Consider the following 23,327-nt stretch of genomic DNA (forward strand, 5'->3'; position numbering starts at 1 on the left):
TGATTTTTAATTGCTTTGTGACTTATATAATACAATGATATATTTACACTGCGTGTTGTATGTGTTTTATTCAAGTCGCATAATGGGTCAGCCGTAATAATTTTGTTCGAACTCGTCATGAACGAAAATAAAATTTGACTTTTCATGAAAAAAAGTATCTCTAAATCGTACTACTATTTACTTGATTTATTTAATTCAAAAGCTAAAAATAAAAAAAGCTATAGGGGGAAAAAAAACCGTACTACTAAGAAACCGTATGTGAGGTGAAAAAAAAAGGAGAAAGAATATGTGAGAAATTAAAAATTAAAAATAAAATGGGTTGAGCCGTCCACCCTACCCGTTTCTTTGACGGGTTCGAACCGGAAAAAACAAACGGCTGTAACTTGCAAGGTTTTGGCTGGTTTTATCCGCATTCCGGATGGTGTTTCCCTCTTTCTGCTAACACTCCTCAGTCCCAGTCCCCAAAAATGGAGAAGAAGCTGCTCTTCCAATGAACTTCAAATCCATCGCCGCCCACTCTTGGGCGCTCCAACCCAGGGAAGCCGCCATGGCTGTGATTCAGACCTCCCCCTACAGGGTATATACATATACACGCACGAGACATATATATACATATCTGTATTGGATATAAACGCGCACACACGCAAACACTTGTTTTGAGCTCGCAGTTTTCTGTTTGTTTCCCGAGAAAGTGTTGGGAAAAATTAGAGAGACTTGGAAGTTTGGTTTGACATTTCAAGCTTTGTGTGTTGTTCCAACATTTCTTTTCGAACCAAGTTCTGAAGTAGTTGAAAAGGGTTTCCGGATCAGTAACAAATCAAAAGCGTCTTGTTTTTGTATTACCTTTTTAAAGTTGTAATTTTTGCTTGTCAAATGGTTCTGGTTATGAGGTGATAATGTGCTTGAATTCGGATTTTTTTAGTTTGAGTTGTGCCCGAAAGTGGATTACGATTCCGGTGTGTTTGTTTGCATAAAGTTAATATTTTTACCGGCATATGGGAGTATAAGGCATTTTTGGGCTCTTTTCTTGTGGTGTGCACCAGTTGCTTGATGGAATGTCACAGAGAGACGTCTCGATTGTGTTCTCCATGGTTGGAGTTTTCAGTGAATTTTGATGCAAATAGAAGAAAAAGATTATGAAATTTCTGCTGCTTGTAGCTTAAATTCAAAAAATAAGAGCAGACAGAACTGATTTTCCTAAATCTGGAAACTGGCTTTTTTTCTTTCTTTCTATATGACAGAGTGCAAAGACACTATAAATTCTCTTAGCTTCTAATTGGAATTCGACAACCGAACTGAATCACTGGTGCGAATAACTAACTGTGAACTAAATTGTGACTTAATATTAACAAAGAAATTTAGATTTCCTTCCACACGTCTTACATGACCTTCAGAGTTCTGAATTGTTCTTTTCTTTTCTTCTTTCGACATAGTTATACTTGAATAAACTGTTTGATTCATAATTGAGTTCAATTGGTCATTTGAACATTGGATTTGTATCTTATCTAACTCCATCTTAAATTGTGTTGTATGTGATCAGGTTCTGTCACAAAGAACTTGCTCATCTTTTAGGAGCACAGCTTCTGTTGGCTTATTTTATTTCAGAGACAGGTCTTCAGTTAAAGTTTTCTCTGTCTTTAACATGGCGCACTACTCTGCTTTTTCCAATGATGAGTTTGGTTCTTCCTCAAAGCGAAGATCTCGAGGACCTGTTATGGCCGCAAAGAAAGTAGCTGAAGGTGTTTTCTGTGTTATTATTCTTTTTTTGAAATTGGGTGCTTATAGTGTTGATCTACCACATGATTTCTAGAGATTCAAATATTTAAATTTTTTGTCCGAAAACCGAACTAGTTGTAAATTTTGTCTGAAAGCCAAACACGATACTCCTTTTTTTGTTTAGGGAAAAAGCAAGAAGAGGGAAAATACAAGCACACGGTTGAACTGCCAAAGACATCATTTAGCATGAGAGCAAACTCTTTAACACGAGAGCCTGAAATCCAAAAAATATGGGATGACAATCAAGTTTTCAAGAAAGTTGTTGGTAAAAATACAGGGGTGAGTTTCATGCCATGCCTTTCTTGGATTTACGTATTTTTGACCTGGCATGACTTAATGGCAAACTTTTACTTTCTTGGTCAGGAAAATTTCATTCTTCATGATGGTCCTCCGTATGCCAATGGAGATCTTCACATAGGCCATGCTTTAAATAAGATTTTAAAGGATTTTATCAATCGTTATAAGGTATATATTCCTCCTCTACTTATCCATTCACTATGATACGTTTACATATATTTGGCATTTCATCACAAACAAAACAACCTTTTTAGTAAACAAAGGGGGTGGGAACACCCAACAGAAAGAAAATTACCTTGTTAACAGCTTGGAAACTGAATAGTATTGGTAAACCAAGTTTTAATTAATAAATAATGATTGTTCCAGATCACCAATTGCTTGCTAGCTTTTCGTATTCATGCTAATGTTAATATTCTAGCACTCTTGAGTCTTGAACAACAAAATGAATTGAAGGCTTGCACAAAAATTTTAGCTCTCATTTGAATAACATGGTGATATCTGGATTTCATTTGTTCTACAGTTCTTTTTAAGTATCAGAATAGGTCTATACATTTCTACTTTGGGTGGTGGTTAAGAAAATAAAAAAGCATGAGAATTTCATGCTGCTTTACAGTTATTTATTCAACTAATATTTTGATGAATTATTCTCTTAACATACTAAAAGAAATAAAACAAAACAGCTTTAGTTTCGTAAACCCAGCTCCTGTCCTCTTTAAACATGCAAACTAAGCTACATTTGATTGGCTGTCAAACTCAACGACCCCTTCACAAAAATAAGTAAAGTTCATTCCTGTATTCTTTTTCTGTGGGCAGCTTCTTCAAAATTATAAAGTTCATTATGTGCCTGGTTGGGATTGTCATGGCTTACCAATTGAGTTGAAAGGCAAGTACTGCTTCGTTCATATTCATTTCTGTATCATGAAAACCACTTTTAGAGGGAAAACAAGTTGAAGAAGCGTAAAATCCTCTCGGTTTCTCTTAAACTTGCCTTCATTGGTAGAAACCAAGGTTTTTATTTTTTATTTGAAAGAGAAGTGGAAAAATCCAGTTAAGTACAATAGGTTTATTTTCCTTGGTGCATGTGATCATTGACTTCAGCATCATTTTGATCATTTCAGTTCTTCAATCACTTGATCATGCTGCTCGAAAGGATCTAACACCAATAAAGTTGAGAGCAAAGGCAGCCAAATTTGCCAAGCAAACCGTTAAAACTCAGATGGAATCATTTAAGGTAAATACCCTTTATCATGTCTCATATTATTTGTCTGTGTTTTGGCTCTATTAGAGTGATTCTTTGGAGATGATTCTCTTGCCCTTTCAGGTATAAATTGCAATTTAGTTATGTTGTTAGGATGTTGAGTTTTCATTTTGAAAAGGAAAAAGAATAATAAAGGATTTAGTATTTAAACAGATTGGAATATTCTTGAAGATTAATTGTTTCATCTGATTGCAGCGTTATGGAGTGTGGGCAGAGTGGAATAATCCCTATCTCACTCTTGATCCAGAATATGAAGCTGCTCAGGTAGTCACAATGCTCATGCTTTGTTTGTAGACAATTAAACTGAATGTAACTTGTAGAAGATTGTCAACAATCCTATACTGTGGTAAAGAGATTTCTAGACTTCATATAGCATTTCTTTTACTAACAGAAATTACAAAGAAAGAAGAAGTAATATATGAAAAATGACCTAAACTTGCTCATCATTCTGTTAAGGATATTGATCCTATATGTTGCTGAGTCCATACAAGTTTATCTCACTTGTGTCATATCATTTCCTAGATAGAAGTGTTTGGCCAGATGGTCCTTCAAGGTTTTATCTACAGAGGCAAGAAACCAGTTCACTGGAGCCCCTCATCACGAACTGCTCTTGCAGAGGCTGAGTTGGAGGTGAATCCACTTTTTCTGTGATTCTTGTGTAAAAGGACGTCACTTATCATGTATTATCTGATTTTGCTTTCTTACATTGTATTGGTTTAGTTCCTGTTACTTGACTGAAACTTTTATGTACAGTATCCGGAGGGGCATGTTTCGAGAAGCATATACACCATTTTCAAATTGGTCAGTGCCTCTCCCACTTCAGGTGGCTTATTAAATGAGTATTTCCCAGATGTGTGCTTGGCCATTTGGACAACTACTCCCTGGACTATTCCAGCCAATGCTGGTGAGTTTCTTTGCTGCCTTTTTCAAATTGCTAAAATATTGGTAGCAGCATATTATTACAGTTTTTATTAATTATAGTAGTTTCTTTTATTTTTATTTTTATGGATTTCAAGGCAATAACAGCCTACTAAAGCATAAGTATTTGTTAAAACTCATCAGAAAAGTACCACAACTGTGGTATATCATTGTGTGTGAATAAGGCTCTACAAATAGAAAGCGCTATGTTTATGTTCATCTCTATACTCTATAAATAAGCTGTTTACTGAAGCTGGCTGTAGTTATTTTGCTAAATTTCTTCGGCTTTGATTTTGCAGTACAAACTTCTTGATCTTAGTCATTATTAATCGGTCAATTTTTTTCTTAATCTGTTTACATTATGCCTTGTGTATGGGACAAGGTTAACTGTTTGTAATTAAGCCTTAGCTTGATTTGGAATATTGGATGAACGGACTTTGAAGAGAATGTACCATTATAATCTTTGCCACTTCTCACTTATAATAGAACTTGCTAGTTGCTACGTAATTAAGAATTCTCATCTTTCTAGTAATTCGTAATAATTAATATGTGTTTTCTTTCCTACATAATAAAGCATTCTCACTTGTAGATATGAGCAACTGCCTTGATCATTCTAAGTAGTAATTTTACTCTCCCTGTTTCATTTCACAGCTGTTGCAGTGAATGCCAAGCTTTTATATGCCATTGTTGAAGTACAGTCAGTCCCAGAAGATTCTTTATCTGATGGAAATAAAAAGGGAAGGCCTGGAAATCTTTTGAAGGAAGAAAAGAAGCCTTTCCTAATTGTCGCTTCAGATCTTGTGCCAGTGTTAGAAGCAAAATGGGGTGTGAAGCTTGTTGTTAGGAAAAGGGTGTCAGGTTCAGATCTGGAAAACTGCAGGTTACGAATTTAAAAAGATACCTATGAAGAAGATGTATTTAACATAGTTATCTCCCTGTTTCCATTACAGATGAAACTGAAAACTATTGACTCTGTGATATCTAATTTTCATATCAGGTATGTCCATCCAATATTTAATAGGGAATGCCCGGTTGTCATTGGAGGAGATTATATTACAACGGACTCAGGAACAGGACTGGTCCATACAGCTCCTGGACATGGTCAGGAGGATTATGTCACTGGCCAGAAGTACGGACTACCTATGCTTTCTCCTGTAGATGATGATGGAAAGTTCACTGAAGAAGCTGGAAAGTTTTGTGGGCTTGATGTGCTTGCGGATGGTAATATTGCTGTTGTGAAATACTTGGATGAACATTTATCAATTATCATGGAAGAATCCTACAGTAAGTTTCTTTCCTTCCACTTGAGCGGATAATTAGGGAACTTTCCTATTATTTTTTCTTCCGGGTTATACCAAGCCGAGTCAGTGACAAGCTCTTCCTTCTGCTATGCAGAACATAAGTATCCATATGATTGGAGAACAAAAAAGCCAACAATATTTAGGGCAACTGAGCAATGGTTTGCTTCAGTGGAAGGGTTTCGTGACGCTGTTATGGATGCAATTGGTCGTGTAAAATGGATTCCATCTAAGGTATTGGTCAGGACGGCATAATGGACTAGTCTTCTTTGACTATTTATTATATAAATAATAAGGTCATATTAATTATCTTGGACTCTTACATAATTAATTGTGCCCTTTGCTAGCTTCTTGTTTTCAACATTGCTTCATCATCTAGCAGAATCTGAATTCTTGTATTTGCAGTGTTTCTCAGTACTGATATGACAACTTCAACTGCATTTCCTCAACTTACACTAAGTTTAATAAATATTTCACTCATATTTAGGACAAGTAACCTGATTCGCCTTCATTAAACTTAATAATTGATCCAGTTCCACCTGCCTAGATGGAAAATGTGCTTGGAAATATGAAGCTTATGTATTATGTTTTCCTAGGGGTTTTACCGATTTAACAGTTGTAGAATTAAACATTATTTTTAGTTCTGGATTTACATTAGTGTGCATGGCCATTGTTTGTTCAGGCAGAAAACAGAATATCTGCAATGACTTCTAGCCGCTCTGATTGGTGTATATCGCGGCAGAGGACATGGGGCGTTCCAATTCCAGTCTTTTATCATGTCGATTCAAAGGAACCTCTGATGAATGAAGAGACTATTGAGTATATCAAGTGTAAGAGCCATATAGATATCACTTCACTTTCTGTCTACTCATTGCCAAAAATATTGTCTAATGAAGATCTTAAAGAAGTTAATATGTGCTTTAGTTGAGCATCAGTAGGGGATATATCTAACAGCATATGATATGAGGGTTTTCTCACTTTTGCTAATGCATGTCTGTCCGTCTGTGCCCACACGGGCGTGTATTTGTGTTATTTTAGTACTTATAAGGAGATAGCTAGATAGATCAATAAATCAATATCCATATAAACAGACTGCTCAATTGATTAGCTTACTTTTAATTTTAAAGATGAATGGTGTATTTTGATTCTGTCAAGTCACCTATTTTTGCAGCTATAATATCCGAAAAGGGTAGTGATGCGTGGTGGTACATGAAGGTGGAGGATCTCCTCCCTGATAAATATCGTGATAAAGCATCTGAATATGAAAAGGGGACTGATACAATGGATGTATGGTTTGATTCAGGTATTATTGTTGTAATTATTTAACCTTTGTCAACTCTATCTTCCGCTGCTTTATAAGAATATTCTTTATTGCTTGCTATGAATACATATAGATAATTTCATCATTGGTGTTTGTATTTTCCTTACAGATGGGCAGTCTTGAAATATCTCATTTTGCATCTCAATCCATTTGTATCGCCATGGTCATTTTTATCATGTTCATGTATGTAGTTATACTTGTTTGGTTGAAACACAATTGATTGTTTTGCTGGTATGTGGTACATATAATGGTTAGTTGTCGGTTCTGATGTATAATCGCCTTGCCTATTCCAGAACATATTTTTTTAGGGTCAAATATTCCGGAATATAATTGAACTTTGCCTTTTCCCATACCATATTCTATATTGGGACCGGTATGTGTTTACTATTTTGGATGTATGTACATAACTTGCATCTAACCTTTTCAGTGCTATAATGTAATTTAATTTTTTATCTCTTTACATGGATTTAAGTAAATGGATACATTCTATTTTCAGGCTCTTCTTGGGCTGCAGTATTGGGAAAAAGAAATAGCCATAGTCTTCCGGCAGATTTGTACCTTGAAGGTATGGATCAGCATCGTGGGTGGTTCCAGAGTTCTTTGTTAACAAGTATTGCTACTAAAGGTAATGAGAATCAGGACATATTCATTTATCTTCACTATGCAATATAACAATGAATCTGGCTGTTTAATTTTTCGTTTTATTTTGTTTAAGTAGCACATTTGTGCATTACTCCTTGTGTTTGAATTGTTATTAATTTTGGGGATAAGTCGCACACATTTTCATTGGAAGTAGTGTTCTTTATTTAAGACAAAACATCCTGTGGTTCTGTCTGTCACCCATACCTAATGTAGTTTGTACTGTTATGTAAAGCAGTTGAGTCTTTTGACGGAAAAAAGAATCACATATGTTGTAGGAAACATATGCGATTTTTTTTGGGTGCATGATTTATGTAGGATAAATATGGTTAAAAGGCCATGTTAATCCTTCCATTGCATTATCTTCATACCCTTGCTCTTTCAGCATTGGCATCATAGTGAATAAGAATAGTATGTTGAGAATGCGAACCAGACTTAGATTGGTTGATAGGTTATATCTTTGGAATTAAATATCTTGACTGCAGCATTGTAGTGACTACAATGTAGCCTTTAGTCTCTAAAAACAGTAGTTGAACGTAGAGGGAAATGGTATATAATTTGAAAGAGTTAAGCAATGCATATACTTGTTTATGTGCAGATGTTCATTCTTATGTATGGATTCTAAGCCACGGAGGCTGATTTCATTTTACAGAGAAGTATTTGTTTCAAACAGTGACACCACATGAATTTATTACTTTTCTTCGTTACAGGAAAGGCTCCATATTCCAGTGTTATAACACATGGATTTGTATTGGATGAGAAAGGTTTGAAAATGAGCAAATCTTTGGGTAACGTAGTAGATCCACGGACTGTGATTGAAGGAGGCAAGAACCAAAAGGTCAGTAAAGTAAATTTAAACCTACTCAGTAACCACCTGAACCAATCTTCAACGGTATCTGGATACTAAAATCTTGTACTTCTTCTGGCAGGATGGCTATGGAGCCGATGTCCTGCGTCTCTGGGTTTCTAGTGTAGATTATACAGGCGATGTAACAATCGGCACCCAAATTCTCCGTCAAATGTCAGATATTTATAGGAAGATGCGAGGAACATTGAGATACCTTTTGGGAAATCTTCATGATTGGAATGTATGTTCAACATTCACAATTAGTGCTTTTGAGTTAACAAGTTTCACTCAATTAAAAGTTCTACACTTTTGTTATCTTAAGACTTTCAATCTTTTCTACCTTTTGCTGGATAAATATATTTCATTGAAATATTGTAATTGTCGTCTCTCTCCCTCTCTCTCATGCATCAACTAGTATTTAAAAGATGTTTATTTCTTTTTGTATGTTTATGCTGCAAGTAAGAATTCAGTTTCAGACAGTTTTATCTCGGTCTGTTGTTTTCACTTATATATAACTACATCCTCTTGGCAGGCTGATAATGCTATCGCATACCATGATCTTCCCATGATTGATCAGTACGCGCTGTTTCAGCTTGAAAATTTTGTGAAGAACAGTGGAGAGTGCTATGAAAATTATCAATTCTTCAAGATATTTCAGGTGAACTTTTTGTTATTCTTGTTGGTTTGATTTAGTTATGTTTCTGTTTAAAGCATACATTTTTATGCTCAATTAGATGATAGCATTGTAAGTGAGACTTTGTTTCTCGAAATGGCTCCTAGAATATATACTCATATATGTAGCAACTTTAGAGATCATCCCTCTCTGAAAATTGGGAGTTGAATGAAAAAGGATAAATCACAGAGATTTACTGAAACTGAGATTGTGCCAATTCATAAAAGCAGCATACAATTACCAGTATGGTTGACAGTTTGGTACATATACCAAATAATTTGAAGAAAAGCTTGTAAATATATGGTGGGTTATGTCCCCTTTGAAAGAAAGCTTAGAAATAAATCCACCATTCTTGGTTTCATACTGAGATGCCAATCTGAGCCACTGGAAAATTCATTTAAAAAGCGCAGCAGTAGATAGTCTCTCAGGGGTTGTTGCTACTGATTCCTGATTCTGTGTCAACTTAGCCCTTAATTTAGCTGGAGAACTTTTCTTGCAACTATTTAATTAGCTTTCTGCTTATTTTCAGATCATACAGCGGTTTGTTGTTGTTGACCTCTCAAATTTCTATTTTGATGTCGCCAAAGATCGCCTTTATGTTGGGTAATTCTTCCCTTGCTCAATGTACTAGTTCTATGCATGTGCTTAACTCCTGTATCCTCATTCTATGACCCTTGTGATATTCATATGCATTTACATTGCAAGTTTTCATTTTCTGTAGACCTTCAAACGTTGGGTTGCGATCTTGTAATTTTAAGCCCAGATTTAGTGACGACGCATGGTTTATCGTTTTCAGGGGCACAACAAGTTTTACTAGGAGAAGTTGTCAAACAGTTCTTGCAGCACTTCTCCTATCTGTAGTGAGAGTGATTGCTCCAATATTACCTCATTTGGCTGAAGATGTATGGCAAAACCTTCCATTCCAGTACACTGACGAAGATGGCTCTGCTGCTGAATTTGTTTTTGAATCAAGATGGCCAGCTTTGAACAACACATGGCTCTCTCTTTCGAAAGAGGAAACTGATTTCTGGGAAAAAGTTCTTGAGGTAAGCACCATTCTGTTTAATGTTCACACATTAGTACAATTTGGGGTTCGTACAGTGCATGGCCTTGTGCTATATTACAACTGAATTGTTTAAAGGGAAACCTTGAAAAATTTAAACTGTTGTGCCTATTGGTTTTCTTTCAAAATATAATCAATATCGTAAACTTAGATCTTCTTGTTTGTTTATTCTATTGAAAACATGTATTCACCTGTGAAATAATGCAGATAAATCTAGATTCTTAAGTTAGAAGATGGCTCTTGGAACATTGAAAAAAAAAATGACACTGTTGATATCTGTCTCGATGTGTTTCACCTGTTTCTAATGCGTATGCGCTTGTGACCAGTTGAGAACTGAGGTGAATAAAGTTCTGGAGGTTGCTCGTACGGAAAAGCTAATTGGCTCTAGTTTAGATGCCAAGGTCTACCTCCACACTTCTGATTCCAGTCTGGCCTCTAGATTAGTTGAAATTTCTGCAGCCGACAACGATGCAGACACATTGAATCGAATTTTCATTACATCTCAAGTAAGTATATTGATGTTTTCAGCATATAATGGATTCTCGTGATGGTCAAGAACAAAATAATTACGTTGTTGAGGAGGAACTCGATTATAACTTATGTGCACGTTCGAATTATATGTTTATATGCTTGCAGGCAGAGGTTCTCCCGTCCTTGAAGGAGGAGCTGATTGCGAATATACCGCACAAAGGAGAGTACCTCATCGAAGAAAACATCAAAGTCTGGATTGGAGTGTCTCGCGCCGAGGGCTTAAAGTGCGAAAGATGCTGGAATTATTCACCTCAAGTTGGTTCCTTTCCAGAGCACAACACCCTTTGCAGCCGCTGTTATAATGTGGTTGATATTCAACAGTCTCAATCTCCAGCTGTAGCTGTGGTCAGTTGATATTCAACTGCAAAATCTGAAACGTTCCAACCAACATTAGTCGATACGATATGCATCATAAGAATTATTCACCACAAGTTGATTTGTTCTCTATGTTGTATTCCGGCTGTACGATATTTGCTCGGATTCCGTTTCTTTTCGGGTTGAGCAGACAAGTAGCTTTTGTACAGCATATTGCTTAGAGCTCCATTTGCGCAGAGCACCAATTGAAGATTTTGTTGAATATTTCAACCAATACATGATGTATGGAAATTTCCCAACCTTTTTGAAGAAACCATGGGGTCCGGCTATAATAATACGTTCTATGCGAGATTAAACTAACCGTTGCAAAGGTCCATTTGATCTCTATGTGCAACATCTAATTGTGAATATTTCAGGCCAGTAAGTGGTACGTACCATGAAATCAATTTGGAAACAAAAGGCTTCAAAATGTCTATGACCATACTTTGCGCAACATTCAGGCGTCGACCCAAGCGGATACCGGAAAACTGAACCGTCGAGTGTCTACGCAGCTATTTCAAAGATTTTCCTTTTGACAAAATCAGTCGATCCAATCCCTTACTTTCTGGGTTCAGTTTCCGACGGTACAGGTTGTCCGAGCCTTCAACTCGCAACAGAGACATTACTGGTGCCTTGGCATTTCAAATTGACATAACCAGTTAGGAAGCGTATCTGCAGGTGGTCGATCGCCTAGAAAACAGACCGAGTCTCATTCATAAGCTGGTGAAAGCACGATAAAATTTGCATAAATCTGCTGCACAAGCCACTCAAATGAATATCTAATTTACAGGGGTTAAACCCTAAGACATGGAGGGAGTGAGAGACCAGTTAAACAGGATGCGGTGGACGACTAACAGGGATCCCTAGCAGTTGCTAGAATTAAAACAGTTTATGTTACAAACAAACAGAGATCAAACGTTCTTCCAAGCCCCCGCGGATTTGGCAAACTCGTCCAGTAAGATCTTTGTTCCTGAAGTCGGTGATGGTGGTTGTGGAAAAAATTCAGAATCTTCCAAATCCTGGGACTGAATGGGTATATCCTGTAACAACATAAACCGCATCAGCATACTCTCTTGACAGGCAGAGCAAGAGCATTTTTTCTAGTAAACGTTTGCAGGACAAAACCTGGTATGTATACTTTTTTATGTTGCTCATAGAGGCCCTGGTGATTTAGTTAATCATTATGCTTTGACCCGAAAACCAATAACTCAAATAAATCAGAAGGATAGGGTCCAGCTGACGGTGATAACCCCTTACCTGCGTCTGTATTTGCTGATGTGGTTGCGGATCTTGGGCAATTGTGTACGCTTGCGGTTGGGACATTCTATAGTAGGGCTCTTTGAGATCAAGTTTACAAGAAGATTGCTGAATTATTCCTCCTTGCTCGGCACCAGGGCCCCACATTTTAGCTGAAGAGTGAAACCATAAACTCGTTAGAAAACCGGGAAAAAGAAATCTCAAGCCAAAACGAGTGTTATATTAGACATTGACCTGCCAATGTGAGGTACATTGTGTAACTTTGAGCATTGTGGGCAACCATGTGGAGTCGGCCAGTGATTTCTTGTCCCGCCATCACATAAATTGGCTGAGCGAGAACGCAACGTAATTGGTACCAATGGGTGGTTGGTGCACCAGGCGCGGTGGTAAGCCACCTTTGCACGGTACTGTAAGTAAGCAATGTTAAAGCAGTTATGAGACCCACAAATTTGTATTCATAAATGAAATGCAGAAGATTATATTGATTCCACAAGATCATTGATTCATTGATTCAGATGATTACCTCCCATCAAACAAGACATCGAACCAGCATGCTAACCCATGCACTCTAGTGCCCACTGCAGCTGTAAACCGTAGCGGTATATCAATTTCATACAAGTCCTCTTCACTTATTTTGGTAAAGTCAATCACATGAGAGATTGAAGGAGCCACCAGTAATCTTGGATCAAAAGCGTCTACCACAGGCTGTACCAGAATAAAACAGAACAATTCAGCACATCACCAAATCAGAGCTACCAAAACAACCACCAATCAAACATTTTGTAGACATAATCTTAAGACATTGAAGTGCTAAACGGTCACCCAACAAGGCAATTCAGCCATATCAGTCTAAGGGAATTGGAAAAGCCTTGGTAATACAAATATTGATGCGGCATAGTCCATTGGATTCATAAACCCGTAGCTCCAAGGCCTAAGCAAATCGATACATTATACCAATCAACTAAAAAGGGACAAGGTACTTTAATTGTGATGGCATAGGGTTGTAGCTATCCCTTATTTCACAAGATCATGGACAGTGAAGAGCGTGCCAAGAGTTTAACCGGATAAGAGAGAATGGGAAATGCAGAGAGTTTAACATGTGAAGAGCATGCCAAGAGTTTAACTTGTCAAGTTTGACTTGATTTGTCCTCTAAGGGTTCGTTTGTTTAACCGGAAAAGAACTGGGATCGGGTTATTAACCCCAATGTAAGTTGGTGTAAACTTGGTGCTATTTAAGAACTGGATTAATTACCATTAGACCTTCACTAAACAGGGCTTAATTTAAGCCATTTAAAAGGTGGGCCATAAATAAGCCCAATCCAAAACAAGCCAAGTCTATCCAGACCAGTCCCTACAATTGGTCCAAAACAAGCCTATTGCGAGCAACAAACGCCCCCCTAAGGGTACAATTTGCTTTCTCTCAGGAAAAAAAAAAAAAAAAAACAAACAAACAAAGGCAATGTTCATTTCAAAATCCTCTTTGCTTCAAAAGCCTAATTTCATGGAAAAGGAGATAGGAAGATACCAGGAAATCCTACAACAAAATTTTCATATAACAAATTTAGAAAGTAAATCTAAAAAAAGGATAAACTTCTATTACTCGAGACCTTATTTACCCTAGACATGTGAATCACGGTTGCAAAACCAGATCAATATCTCGATGTGCGCACATAATATCAGTTGCAGACAATAAGCATTCGTCAACCAATAAGTGAACGCAATATTTTTTAGGAATCTATAAGAAATATTGGACCTGTGAAAAATATCCCTGGAATGCAGATCCATACAATGGTTGCAAATCAACACCATAATAATTTGGTTGCTGCCAGAAGAGGGCCTGTATACATGCAAAACAAGAACATTAATATACATCAAACAAGGAAGGAAAGTGAATGCGCTATACATTCATAACACCGATCTAATATTCTTTTAGATCAGCTGCACTATACATGGCTCGTAGGTTACATGTTCCTGAATGGTTATCCATACATAATGTCATTCCTTGTATAAATTAACAGAAAATGATGACGACATACGCACCTTATTTGCAATTTCAACAAACAAATATTCATCACTGAAAGGTGCCATGTGAATCCTGCATCAACTTGAATTTATGAGAAAAACAAAAGGAAAAGATATAAATGAAAGAATCTCATATTGCATCACCAAACCCAAGAGAAAAATAACATGATCAGGCAACATGCAGGTAATACTATATAGAATATTTTGTCATGAATAGTGACTAAAGCACTGCAAGAATTTCCTAAGTAGTCCTGATATGCACTGATAAATTTTTTATTGCTGGGAACAGATCTGTTGTCTAAGAAAATAAAAAGGCTAAATATTCCAAAGCTGATATATATTTTTTTTTTTTTCCGGATAAACTAATGTTGATATTTTGATGTAGGCACTTGGTTCGTAATAAATACATAGTACCCGTTAATAATGGTGCAACCAGTCAATTTCACTGCTTCATGGTGGAATTGGAGCTCAGTATGTAAGCTGTAAAAAATATAGGTTTTTACCTTCCCAATGTGGGGAACATTTTTCCATTTGGCTGAAGAAACCGATCCCTTGCAATCACATAGGTTTCCAGCATTCTTTCATTAATTAACAAGGTGCCTAAAGCCATGATAAACAAAATGTTATATTAGGTATAGTATCATTAGAGCAGATGTTGCCAAAAATAGAACAAAAGCAGAGGTAGAAAAATATGAGTTTAACATCAACAAGAGCAGGACAAAATGCTCGTGAATGTCTACAGAAAATATATAAAGGCTTACCCATCGGCTCCGAGATAAGGATATCTGCTTTCTCAGGCAATTCAACCTCCTCGACTTTACCTTTGATTACCTATATGTAGATGACATATGGCCCCATTAGAAGACAGGAATAATAAGTAAAGAGGGCAGGAAAGTTAAAAATTACATCGAAAGCCTCACAGTTATCCTTTGACCCAGTAAAGGGTTCCCTGCAATTAGCTTGCGTGCATATTCTGCCATTTCAGATGCTTCCACAGCATAAACATGTTTAGCACCAGCCTATATGGGGCAGAGAATAAATAGAAGACTGTTAATAAGGAGAAAATATGTATGCCAGAACAAAGAGCAAATGATTTCTATAAATATCCAGTTAATCAAAGAGCAGAGTGTACCTGAGCAGCAAATAATGACAAAATACCACTACCAGCACCAACATCGACAACCACACGACCATTAAAATCCACACGATTTTCTATGACTGCAGCATAATAGGTTCCTGAAGAAAGATAAATAGGACATCACTAACATATTCAACATCAACTAATAGCACTTTTTACTGCAAACTAACAAATTTGGTATAAATTTACAGCATTGAGTTTAAAGCTCAAGAAAACTTCTCTGATCCAAATTCAAAGAACCGTGAAGTTGAAAATAATCAAGAGAGTATAACTAGTGAACTAACCTGTCCTCACATAATCTTGTAACATGTTCTGTTGATGCAGCAGTTGTCCATAGTAATGGAAATACATTTTAGCAGAAGATGGCTCTATTTTGTCGTCAAACTTGCTTTTGGTAGATGATAGTTCTCCATTTGGTAATTTTTGTCCTGCAAGAGTAAACAAAAGCAGAGTAATTGACAAGCAAGCAACGCTGCACGACAAGGAGCAAGACAGTCAAAGTATACGAGTATTTGTATGGAAGGACTCATAAGACAAACTTAAATCATGTCACAACAGTATAGCTATGTTCTAGATGTGCAACGATATTCATTTCGTACTTCTTCGGTCAGTTCATCCATAAACAAAAGAAATAGTTAAAATAGTCGTAAGTAAACTTCCGGAACAGCACCTTGATCAACCTTCTTCCATTGCTCAAATGCATGGTGGAAGGCTCCACTCTCCACCTCATTATCAAAATGAATAGTGACTCCCCTTGAATACGATTTCTGGTTCAAGAAAAGCAATGTTAACGGAAACAAACATCTGGCAGAAATTTAATTAACTGTATAACAATTTTGCACATAAAAGTACAATCAACGTACAATGTTGCACAGAAAAGTACAATCAACGTACAATGTTGCACAAAAAAGTACAATCAACGTGAAAATCCGCTATGATACATATTTGGCACTGTAAAAGTTTGCAAAGTAAAATAATCAAAATGCAAACGCGTAAAGATGAATTATTTCGATTACCTCTTTGTCAGTATCAGAACCTTCCGTTATGCAAATTGACTGCACCGGACCTAACTTGAATAGCTGCAGACGGAAAAACACATACCAAAATCAAACAACAGACTGAGTTACAACATTGTATCAAGTATTCTACTACGGAGCAAAATCTGCATATACATATATCTATGTATGATTAAATCTTCAAAGCAGTAAGCACACACCACGTACAGAGTAAACTGTTATCGACTAGATTTTCTTTTTCATGTGATTTTATTTTCCTTCACTTTCTCGGCAACCAAACAGAACTTAATACTTTTTCTTTTTTATGAGATTTTATCTTCCTTCATTTCTCGGCAACCAAAAAAAAACTTAATACTTCTTAACTTACAAAGCTAAACTAAAACAGCGTACTCCAAATTAAAACCAAACCTTAGCAGTTAGGAGATCGACATTGAGACGAGCAACGGACTCAGCCTCCTGCTGAAACCGAAGCTCTGCAACTCCGTCTTCGGCGCTGAACCGAGCCAGCGCCGGCGCAAGAGTAGAAGAAGACGACGACGAAGCGAGCTCGGAGGCGGATGCCAAAGCAAACTCCTGCTGCTTCTTCGCCGCTTCTGCTACAGAGCCCTCCATTATCGCCTTCTCCAACCTCAATCGGAATATTAATTAAACTAAAGAATTAAAAAAAAAAAAGAAAAAAAATAGGAAAAAAAGAAAGGGCAGCGACTGGTTATTCGAAGACAGTGGAGGAAGAGTGAGAAAATTAGGGTTTGCTAGAGAGAGAAAGTGAAAGGAGGAAGGGATTGGAGAATTTGGAGAGCCGCCAGAGCAAAAAACGAGGAGTAAAAAGAGAAGAGCTGTTGGGCTTTTATAGTGAGAGAGCGAGAATTGAGGAGAGTCGAGATTTTGAGAGGGAGAGCTCACACACACTCCTGACACTTCAGTGAAAGGTTCCAACGTGGAACACGTCCTGACGTCTTCATTGCGCTGGTGATGACGTGGGGTGTCTGAGACGGTTGGATTCGGTTGTGGACCCAAGGGATGTCCGTGGGCTGGACCCACCGCCACTAAAACAACACATTGTATCGGGCCGGGTCGGGAATGATAGCCCAAAAACTTAGAATAAGTAAAGTTAAGCACGTAAAATTAAAGCAATTGGTGTTTTGAAAAGGGAGATTATCGATTTGGTAAATTTTGTTTTGTCTCACTGTAAAATTGTTACGAACTTGTTGCAAATTAGAGTAATTGGTGTTTTGAACAAGAGAGATTTTTTACTTGGTAAATTTTGTTCGTAACTGTAAAACTGCAACATGGTGTTACTAGTTCATTCAAGAACGAATGTGTATATTTTATGCTCGTAATACATTATCAAACACCAAAAACTGAAACCCAACTCCCAACCTCTCTACATCAAAAGACACAACCAAACCTACAACACAGAAGATGGCTTTTGTGCCTAATCCATATCAGTGTGCCATTGACTTGAATTGCTATCACAAAAACGTTCATGTTGCATAGAAATTCTCACTATAACGGTGTACATTTGTTTGCATTATACTCTTTTAAGTGTAAATTTGCCCATCGCTCACTTATAACATGTGAATTATTAGATTTAGGACACTGCATTTCCTCGAAACCGGACAAACACTACTTCGTTCACATAATCTCTATAAATGCATTCCTCCTAAAAATACACGAATCAATCCGATACCAAAAGTTCAAAGTTTAAAATTCCTTCTAACACAAAATAATTAACAAAAACCATCAAAAGTGAATTACAAATTAACCGTGTTATTAACTCAATCCCAACAAATATTAAAAGAACAAAAACAAAAATTAAGCAAAAAAAAAAAGCATCAGGAAGATGATGATGATGGCTTGATAGCTTTGAAAGCAGGGTGCAGCAATCCAAGCTTATCCTTCACCTCCAGGGGATTACTACTCTCATTCCTCACCCTCTTCACTCTCCTACTCCCCAGCGACTTATGCTCGAACCCGTACATCTGCAGCACCTGATTATCCCCAAAATTATATGCCCGGTCCATCTGCTTCAAGCACCGCTCCACCGGGTAATCCCCGAACTTCCCGCACGGCTTGCACCCGACGAAATGCGTCACCAGCGGCCACCGGTGGTCGCCCAGCCCCGGGTGGTGGTTCTCAATCATCTCCTCGTATTTGTCCACCAGAATCCCCCAATAACCGTGGAGATAATACCCGTTTTCCAAGTACACCTTCTTCCCCCAAGTGTCCCTCCCTTTCGCTAATATATAAACCATGGCGGACTGATCGTCCGCCTCGAAAACGGGTCGGCCTTTGAGCTCCCGGGTTAGGACCTTACCCGCCTCGTCCCGGATCTTCCCCTTCGGACCCATCGGCGCCCAGACGTCCAGAATGTCGAGCGACCACTGGCAATTTCTGAGCAGGAACGACCCGGTGTTCAATCCGATCCAGTTCTTGTCATCGTACACCATCTCGTTCCATCCGTGCATAACGAAATTGTGATCCTTGTATCGCTCCCAGGGGACCTCGAACGCCATGTCGGTGAACATGGCGTCGGAATCCATCCACCAGAGGAACTCCACCTCCGGGTGGGACAGGAGGAGCTTCCGGATCAGTGGCAGCTTGGCCCAAAACCCGGCCATTTCCGCGTCCAGTAGGGCAAAATTATAAAATACCTCGATCCCGTGGAGGCGGCAGTAGTCGATTTTGTTCTTGATCGATTTCAATAGGTAGTGGTCGCCGACCGGGTTTTCACACGGTTTGGGCGACGACCCGGTTACGAGCAGGACCCGGGGCTTATTGGGTCCGACAAAATTAGGGAAGCCCGGGTTTTTCTTCAGCCAATCGGACCTCTGCTCGTCCCAGTCCGATATTTTGGGGCCGAGACTGTAGGGCTGGTTCGGGTCCCGCTTCTCGTCGTCGGTTGCCGGTTCGTCTTTGAGGATTTTGGATATGTCGAACTCGGCATAGTTGTTGGACTGGCCGGCCGGGTCGGCGTCTTTTTGGTTGGTTTCGGGGGTGGCTTCCTCGAGCACTCGGTGGGGCTCCACGCGCCGGTTGTGAGTGTAGAAGTGTTCGCGGATATCGTTGAAGTCCTGCTCTGGTGTTCCGAACTTCCCGGCGCCGATTGTGCCGCGCAGGACGACGACGGTTAAGAACAAGCACAGAAAAGTCACCGTTCCGTGCCGCAGCGCCCTCTGGATCTGACGGGCCCGGCGAGGCCCTAAGAACCGGTCCAGCATTCTGACTCGCCCAAGTTGAACTGGAACGTCGATCGGGGGAAAAACTGGAGCTTTTGAGGCTGCTCGCTTTCAGCCCGCAGGATTTTGTACTTTTGATGGAGGTTAGGACTGTAAATATGGGGGAAATGGTGGGCGTTTAGAGGGGTGAGCTTTTAAAGAAGTGACTAGTGAGAACGACAAGCACCAAGCGTCGGTGCGCGTCTGGGGGAAAGAATATCAGAAATGTATTGCTTCTGACAAGTTTCCTTATTTTTTGAAATTATTTGTAATGTTTTATTTACGCTCTTCTCGCACGTCATCACGTTGGAGGGAAAAATACTCTGCGGTCGACTTGGTCGGGACTCGTATTCAACATTCTGTGTGTAAAAATCCACATTCTAATTCGCGAAGCTTTTACATTTTCATGAGAAATGGAGTTTTTGTATCTTTGGAGCGCCGTTGTGTTCCTTTGAGTTTGGTTATTCTCGTGCATTTCTCACCCTTAGATCCACTTGTACGATGAAAATTAGTTTGGCCAAATTAATCTTTTATGTTGTGTTTGAGTTTTTTGGAATTAAGAAACTCTAAATATACTCTTTAATATTTGTGTCAATATTATAATCAAACCGGATCGTTACGTCTAGAGATAAAGTTCCAATGATTTTTTTGTTTACTTTAATGATAGGAATTTAATTAATATTTATATCATGTAATAAGTTGTTTTCCACTTAAGATGTCTTATGTTTAACGAGTTTTATATTAAATTATTATGATCAACTCATATTGTGATTTAAATTGACACATCCCGATCAGGAATGTCCACTAGAATCCCGAATCGAGCTGCGCTGGACTGCACTTAGGCTTTTTGTGCTCTGATTATGTCTACCACACTTTATGGCTTCATCACCTTCCTGGTGTCGTCCAGCGCAGTTCGATTCGGGATCCTAGTGGACATTTCGGGTTGGGTATCTAGTACTTTGGTTTTTTATTTATTCACTTTTCTATTATTATTTATATTTCCGCACTGTGCACGTGGCTACGTCACTCTCACGTAATGGTCAGCACGCCTTGATTTCGGTCGGGGTGTGTCATAAATCGTATTTCATTCCCATTTTTCAACAATGTAGTATATCTCTACTAATTAATAAAACTCTCTTTGCCAACCAAAAGAGGATGAAAAGACAAATTAGTCTTCTATCACGCAAAAAAAAATGATGGGCAATAATGTAATTTCACAGGTCCAAATTTTACTTTTTTTTTTATTGAAAACTCACCTACAGGTAATGTTAAAATACCTACAACATATATATATATAATAATAAAATAAAAAATAAAATAAAAACCTCTCACTCCCCCACATTCTCTCTCTCTCTCTCTCTCACCCCTTCTCATTTTCTAAAAAAAAAAAAATGTGTTCATACACATAAAGTGTCACATCCCGGCCCGGGGCAAATTACTTCCCGGGCCCGCTCCACCACCATAGCACGATATTGTCTGCTTTGGGCTTACCATTCCCTCACGGTTTTGTTTTTGGGAACTCACGAGCAACTTCCCAGTGGGTCACCCATCATGGGATTGCTCTAGCCCTCTTCTCACTTAACTTCGGAGTTCCTACGGAACCCGAAGCCAGTGAGCTCCCAAAAGGCCTCATGCTAGGTAGGGATGGGAATATACATTTAAGGATCACTCCCCTGGGCGATGTGGGATGTTATAATCCACCCCCTTAGGGGCCCGACGTCCTCATAGGCACACACGCAGCCAGGGTTAGGCTCTGATACCAAATTGTCACATCCTGGCCCGGGGGGGACCACTTCCCGGGCCCGCTCCACCACCGTAGCACGATATTGTCCGCTTTGGGCTTACCATTCCCTCACGGTTTTGTTTTTGGGAACTCACGAGCAACTTCCCAGTGGGTCACCCATCATGGGATTGCTCTAGCCCCCTTTCTCGCTTAACTTCGGAGTTCCTACGGAACCGGAAGCCAGTGAGCTCCCAAAATACCTCGTATTAGGTAGAGATGGAAATATACATTTAAGTATCACTCCTCTGGGCGATGTGGGATATCACATAAAGTGTATAGGTAAATGTTAGTACATATATAAGAAAAACCACTATATAGTACCTAAAAAATTGCCATCAATTAAGTTTATCAAAAGAGAAGCATCAAAAAGTGACGGGTAATATTTGAGCTTGATATCAGAAAAATTGGGTGATCATTATTGATTTCACGAGTTGCATTAAATCTAACAATTAAATGCACTTCCACTTTTGGCGTGGTTATTAATTAAATCTAACAATAATTTCATATTTTTCTTACTTTTGTTAGGTGCTGAGCAAAAATAAAACGCTCTATTTTCCGTTTTGGTGATTTGAATACTATATGTTTTAATAGAACAATACACATTTTTTAGGTTCATATTTCAATAGATGAATATATTATATGTTTTTTAGTATAATGGTATGCTTTTATAAAATATAAAAAATATCTTTCGAAAATATCCACTATTTAAAACCTTGCATGTAACCACTCAAAATATCTGTTATTTAAAATCTCGTATGCAACCACAAGAAATATCCGTTATTTAAAATCTTGCAAGCAACCACGGAAACGAGACCCAGCGAAAGAAATCATGAGGCCACATTTGTTTACGTAGAGATCACGAGGGTTCAATTGACAGTTTGACGTAATGCGATGCAAATCAAACTCCAAATTAAGTGAAGAAAACCAAACCATGTGTTGTGAGCCATTTGAGCTTGACTTCACGTAGATGGAATTGGATCGTATTCGGATTCATTTTGTGGAGATCTAAGAGATTCTCATATCTTAGTTATTCATTATGTATCTTGCGATCAGAAATTATTTAATTTATTCTATTTAAAATTTAACACAAATAATATCTGACAAAAACTAATTGTACAATGTACGACGAACGATTAAAATAAGATTTGCTAGGAAGTGGATTTGGAAAAAAATCCTCTTCTCACGTAGATATATAGATTGATCACATCACATCACATCACATGGATGTCCGCGTGTGTCGTTCTAATAACAGCTAATAATACGAGTTAACAGCTAATATGTGTTTGATGTGAGAAATACACGGCCTGCCCTCCACCCAACTTAATCAAGACAAAACCGAGTTTTCACAATGATAATTCTTTATTCCATTGCAAATCTACATGTGGCAGCTGCCAAGCACTACGCGACTTCACTCACTTTCTAACCTAAGTATTTTTGCTCACCGTCATTTATTGTGGTATATACTTATCATTCTACTTATTATTATTAGATAAGTTTGAATTTCGATATTCGTGTAGTGGATATGAACAAATCTTAAAATTCAAATTCATCTAACGATGATAAATAGAATATGAATATACATCACACTAAATAATGGTGAGTAAAAATGTACTCTTCTAACTTAGATAATTAAGATAATTCTAGTCTTGCAAGCATTGAATTGTTTTGGTGATTGGATTTTATTTTTTTAATTCAACCTCGACGTCTGTATGCAAAATTCTTGTATAATATAAAATAGTATAAAGTAATGCAATAAAATAATTAAATAAATTATAGTGGAAGTTTCTTATTACCTGTTATTAAGAGTTGGCACTCTTTAATCATCTTTTCTCTTCACTAATCTTTTTACTCAATTCATGTCTTTTGTTATATTGAGAGATCTGTTGGCATTGGATGTAGAAAGCTCATGTGAGGGTAC

The 23,327-nt window shown here is 38.0% G+C and overlaps 2 protein-coding genes and 1 pseudogene across 4 annotated transcripts; 1 reads left to right on the forward strand and 2 right to left on the reverse strand.

Annotated features, from left to right (window-relative positions):
- The first annotated feature begins 284 nt into the window (after positions 1-284).
- Positions 285-11,249, forward strand: LOC137730686 (isoleucine--tRNA ligase, chloroplastic/mitochondrial). The gene is made up of 22 exons (XM_068469652.2): positions 285-577; positions 1,541-1,739; positions 1,901-2,055; positions 2,140-2,241; positions 2,887-2,956; positions 3,192-3,304; positions 3,527-3,595; positions 3,854-3,961; positions 4,085-4,235; positions 4,901-5,129; positions 5,247-5,533; positions 5,645-5,781; positions 6,230-6,377; positions 6,719-6,850; positions 7,365-7,493; positions 8,218-8,345; positions 8,437-8,595; positions 8,887-9,012; positions 9,557-9,630; positions 9,824-10,073; positions 10,417-10,596; positions 10,727-11,249. The coding sequence occupies exons 1-22, from the start codon at positions 491-493 to the stop codon at positions 10,973-10,975; spliced, it is 3,282 nt and encodes a 1,093-aa protein (XP_068325753.2). The 5' UTR covers positions 285-490; the 3' UTR covers positions 10,976-11,249.
- Positions 11,250-11,666: 417 nt separating this feature from the next.
- On the reverse strand, positions 11,667-17,354 carry LOC137730687 (putative histone-arginine methyltransferase 1.4). 2 transcript variants are annotated; one of them, XM_068469654.2, is made up of 15 exons: positions 16,817-17,339; positions 16,409-16,471; positions 16,063-16,159; positions 15,677-15,820; positions 15,387-15,490; positions 15,175-15,273; positions 15,016-15,085; positions 14,758-14,854; positions 14,273-14,327; positions 13,986-14,069; positions 12,756-12,937; positions 12,467-12,639; positions 12,233-12,384; positions 12,101-12,137; positions 11,667-12,015 (listed from the first exon to the last, which is right to left on the reverse strand). In XM_068469654.2, the coding sequence occupies exons 1-15, from the start codon at positions 17,018-17,020 to the stop codon at positions 11,978-11,980; spliced, it is 1,599 nt and encodes a 532-aa protein (XP_068325755.2). In that variant the 5' UTR covers positions 17,021-17,339; the 3' UTR covers positions 11,667-11,977. The 2 variants fall into 2 exon arrangements, with proteins under 2 accessions (XP_068325755.2, XP_068325754.2); XM_068469653.2 differs by lacking the exon at positions 12,101-12,137 and having other exon boundaries at positions 16,817-17,354.
- Positions 17,355-18,095: 741 nt separating this feature from the next.
- On the reverse strand, positions 18,096-20,035 carry LOC137730926 (xyloglucan 6-xylosyltransferase 2 pseudogene; annotated as a pseudogene). The gene has a single exon (XR_015957865.1). The product of XR_015957865.1 is annotated as a xyloglucan 6-xylosyltransferase 2 pseudogene (transcript).
- Between the last annotated feature and the right edge of the window lie 3,292 nt (positions 20,036-23,327).

This window comes from Pyrus communis, chromosome 16, assembly GCF_041283825.1.
Source record: "Pyrus communis isolate YQ-2024b chromosome 16, ASM4128382v1, whole genome shotgun sequence".
In the NCBI taxonomy this organism is placed as follows: domain Eukaryota; kingdom Viridiplantae; phylum Streptophyta; class Magnoliopsida; order Rosales; family Rosaceae; genus Pyrus; species Pyrus communis.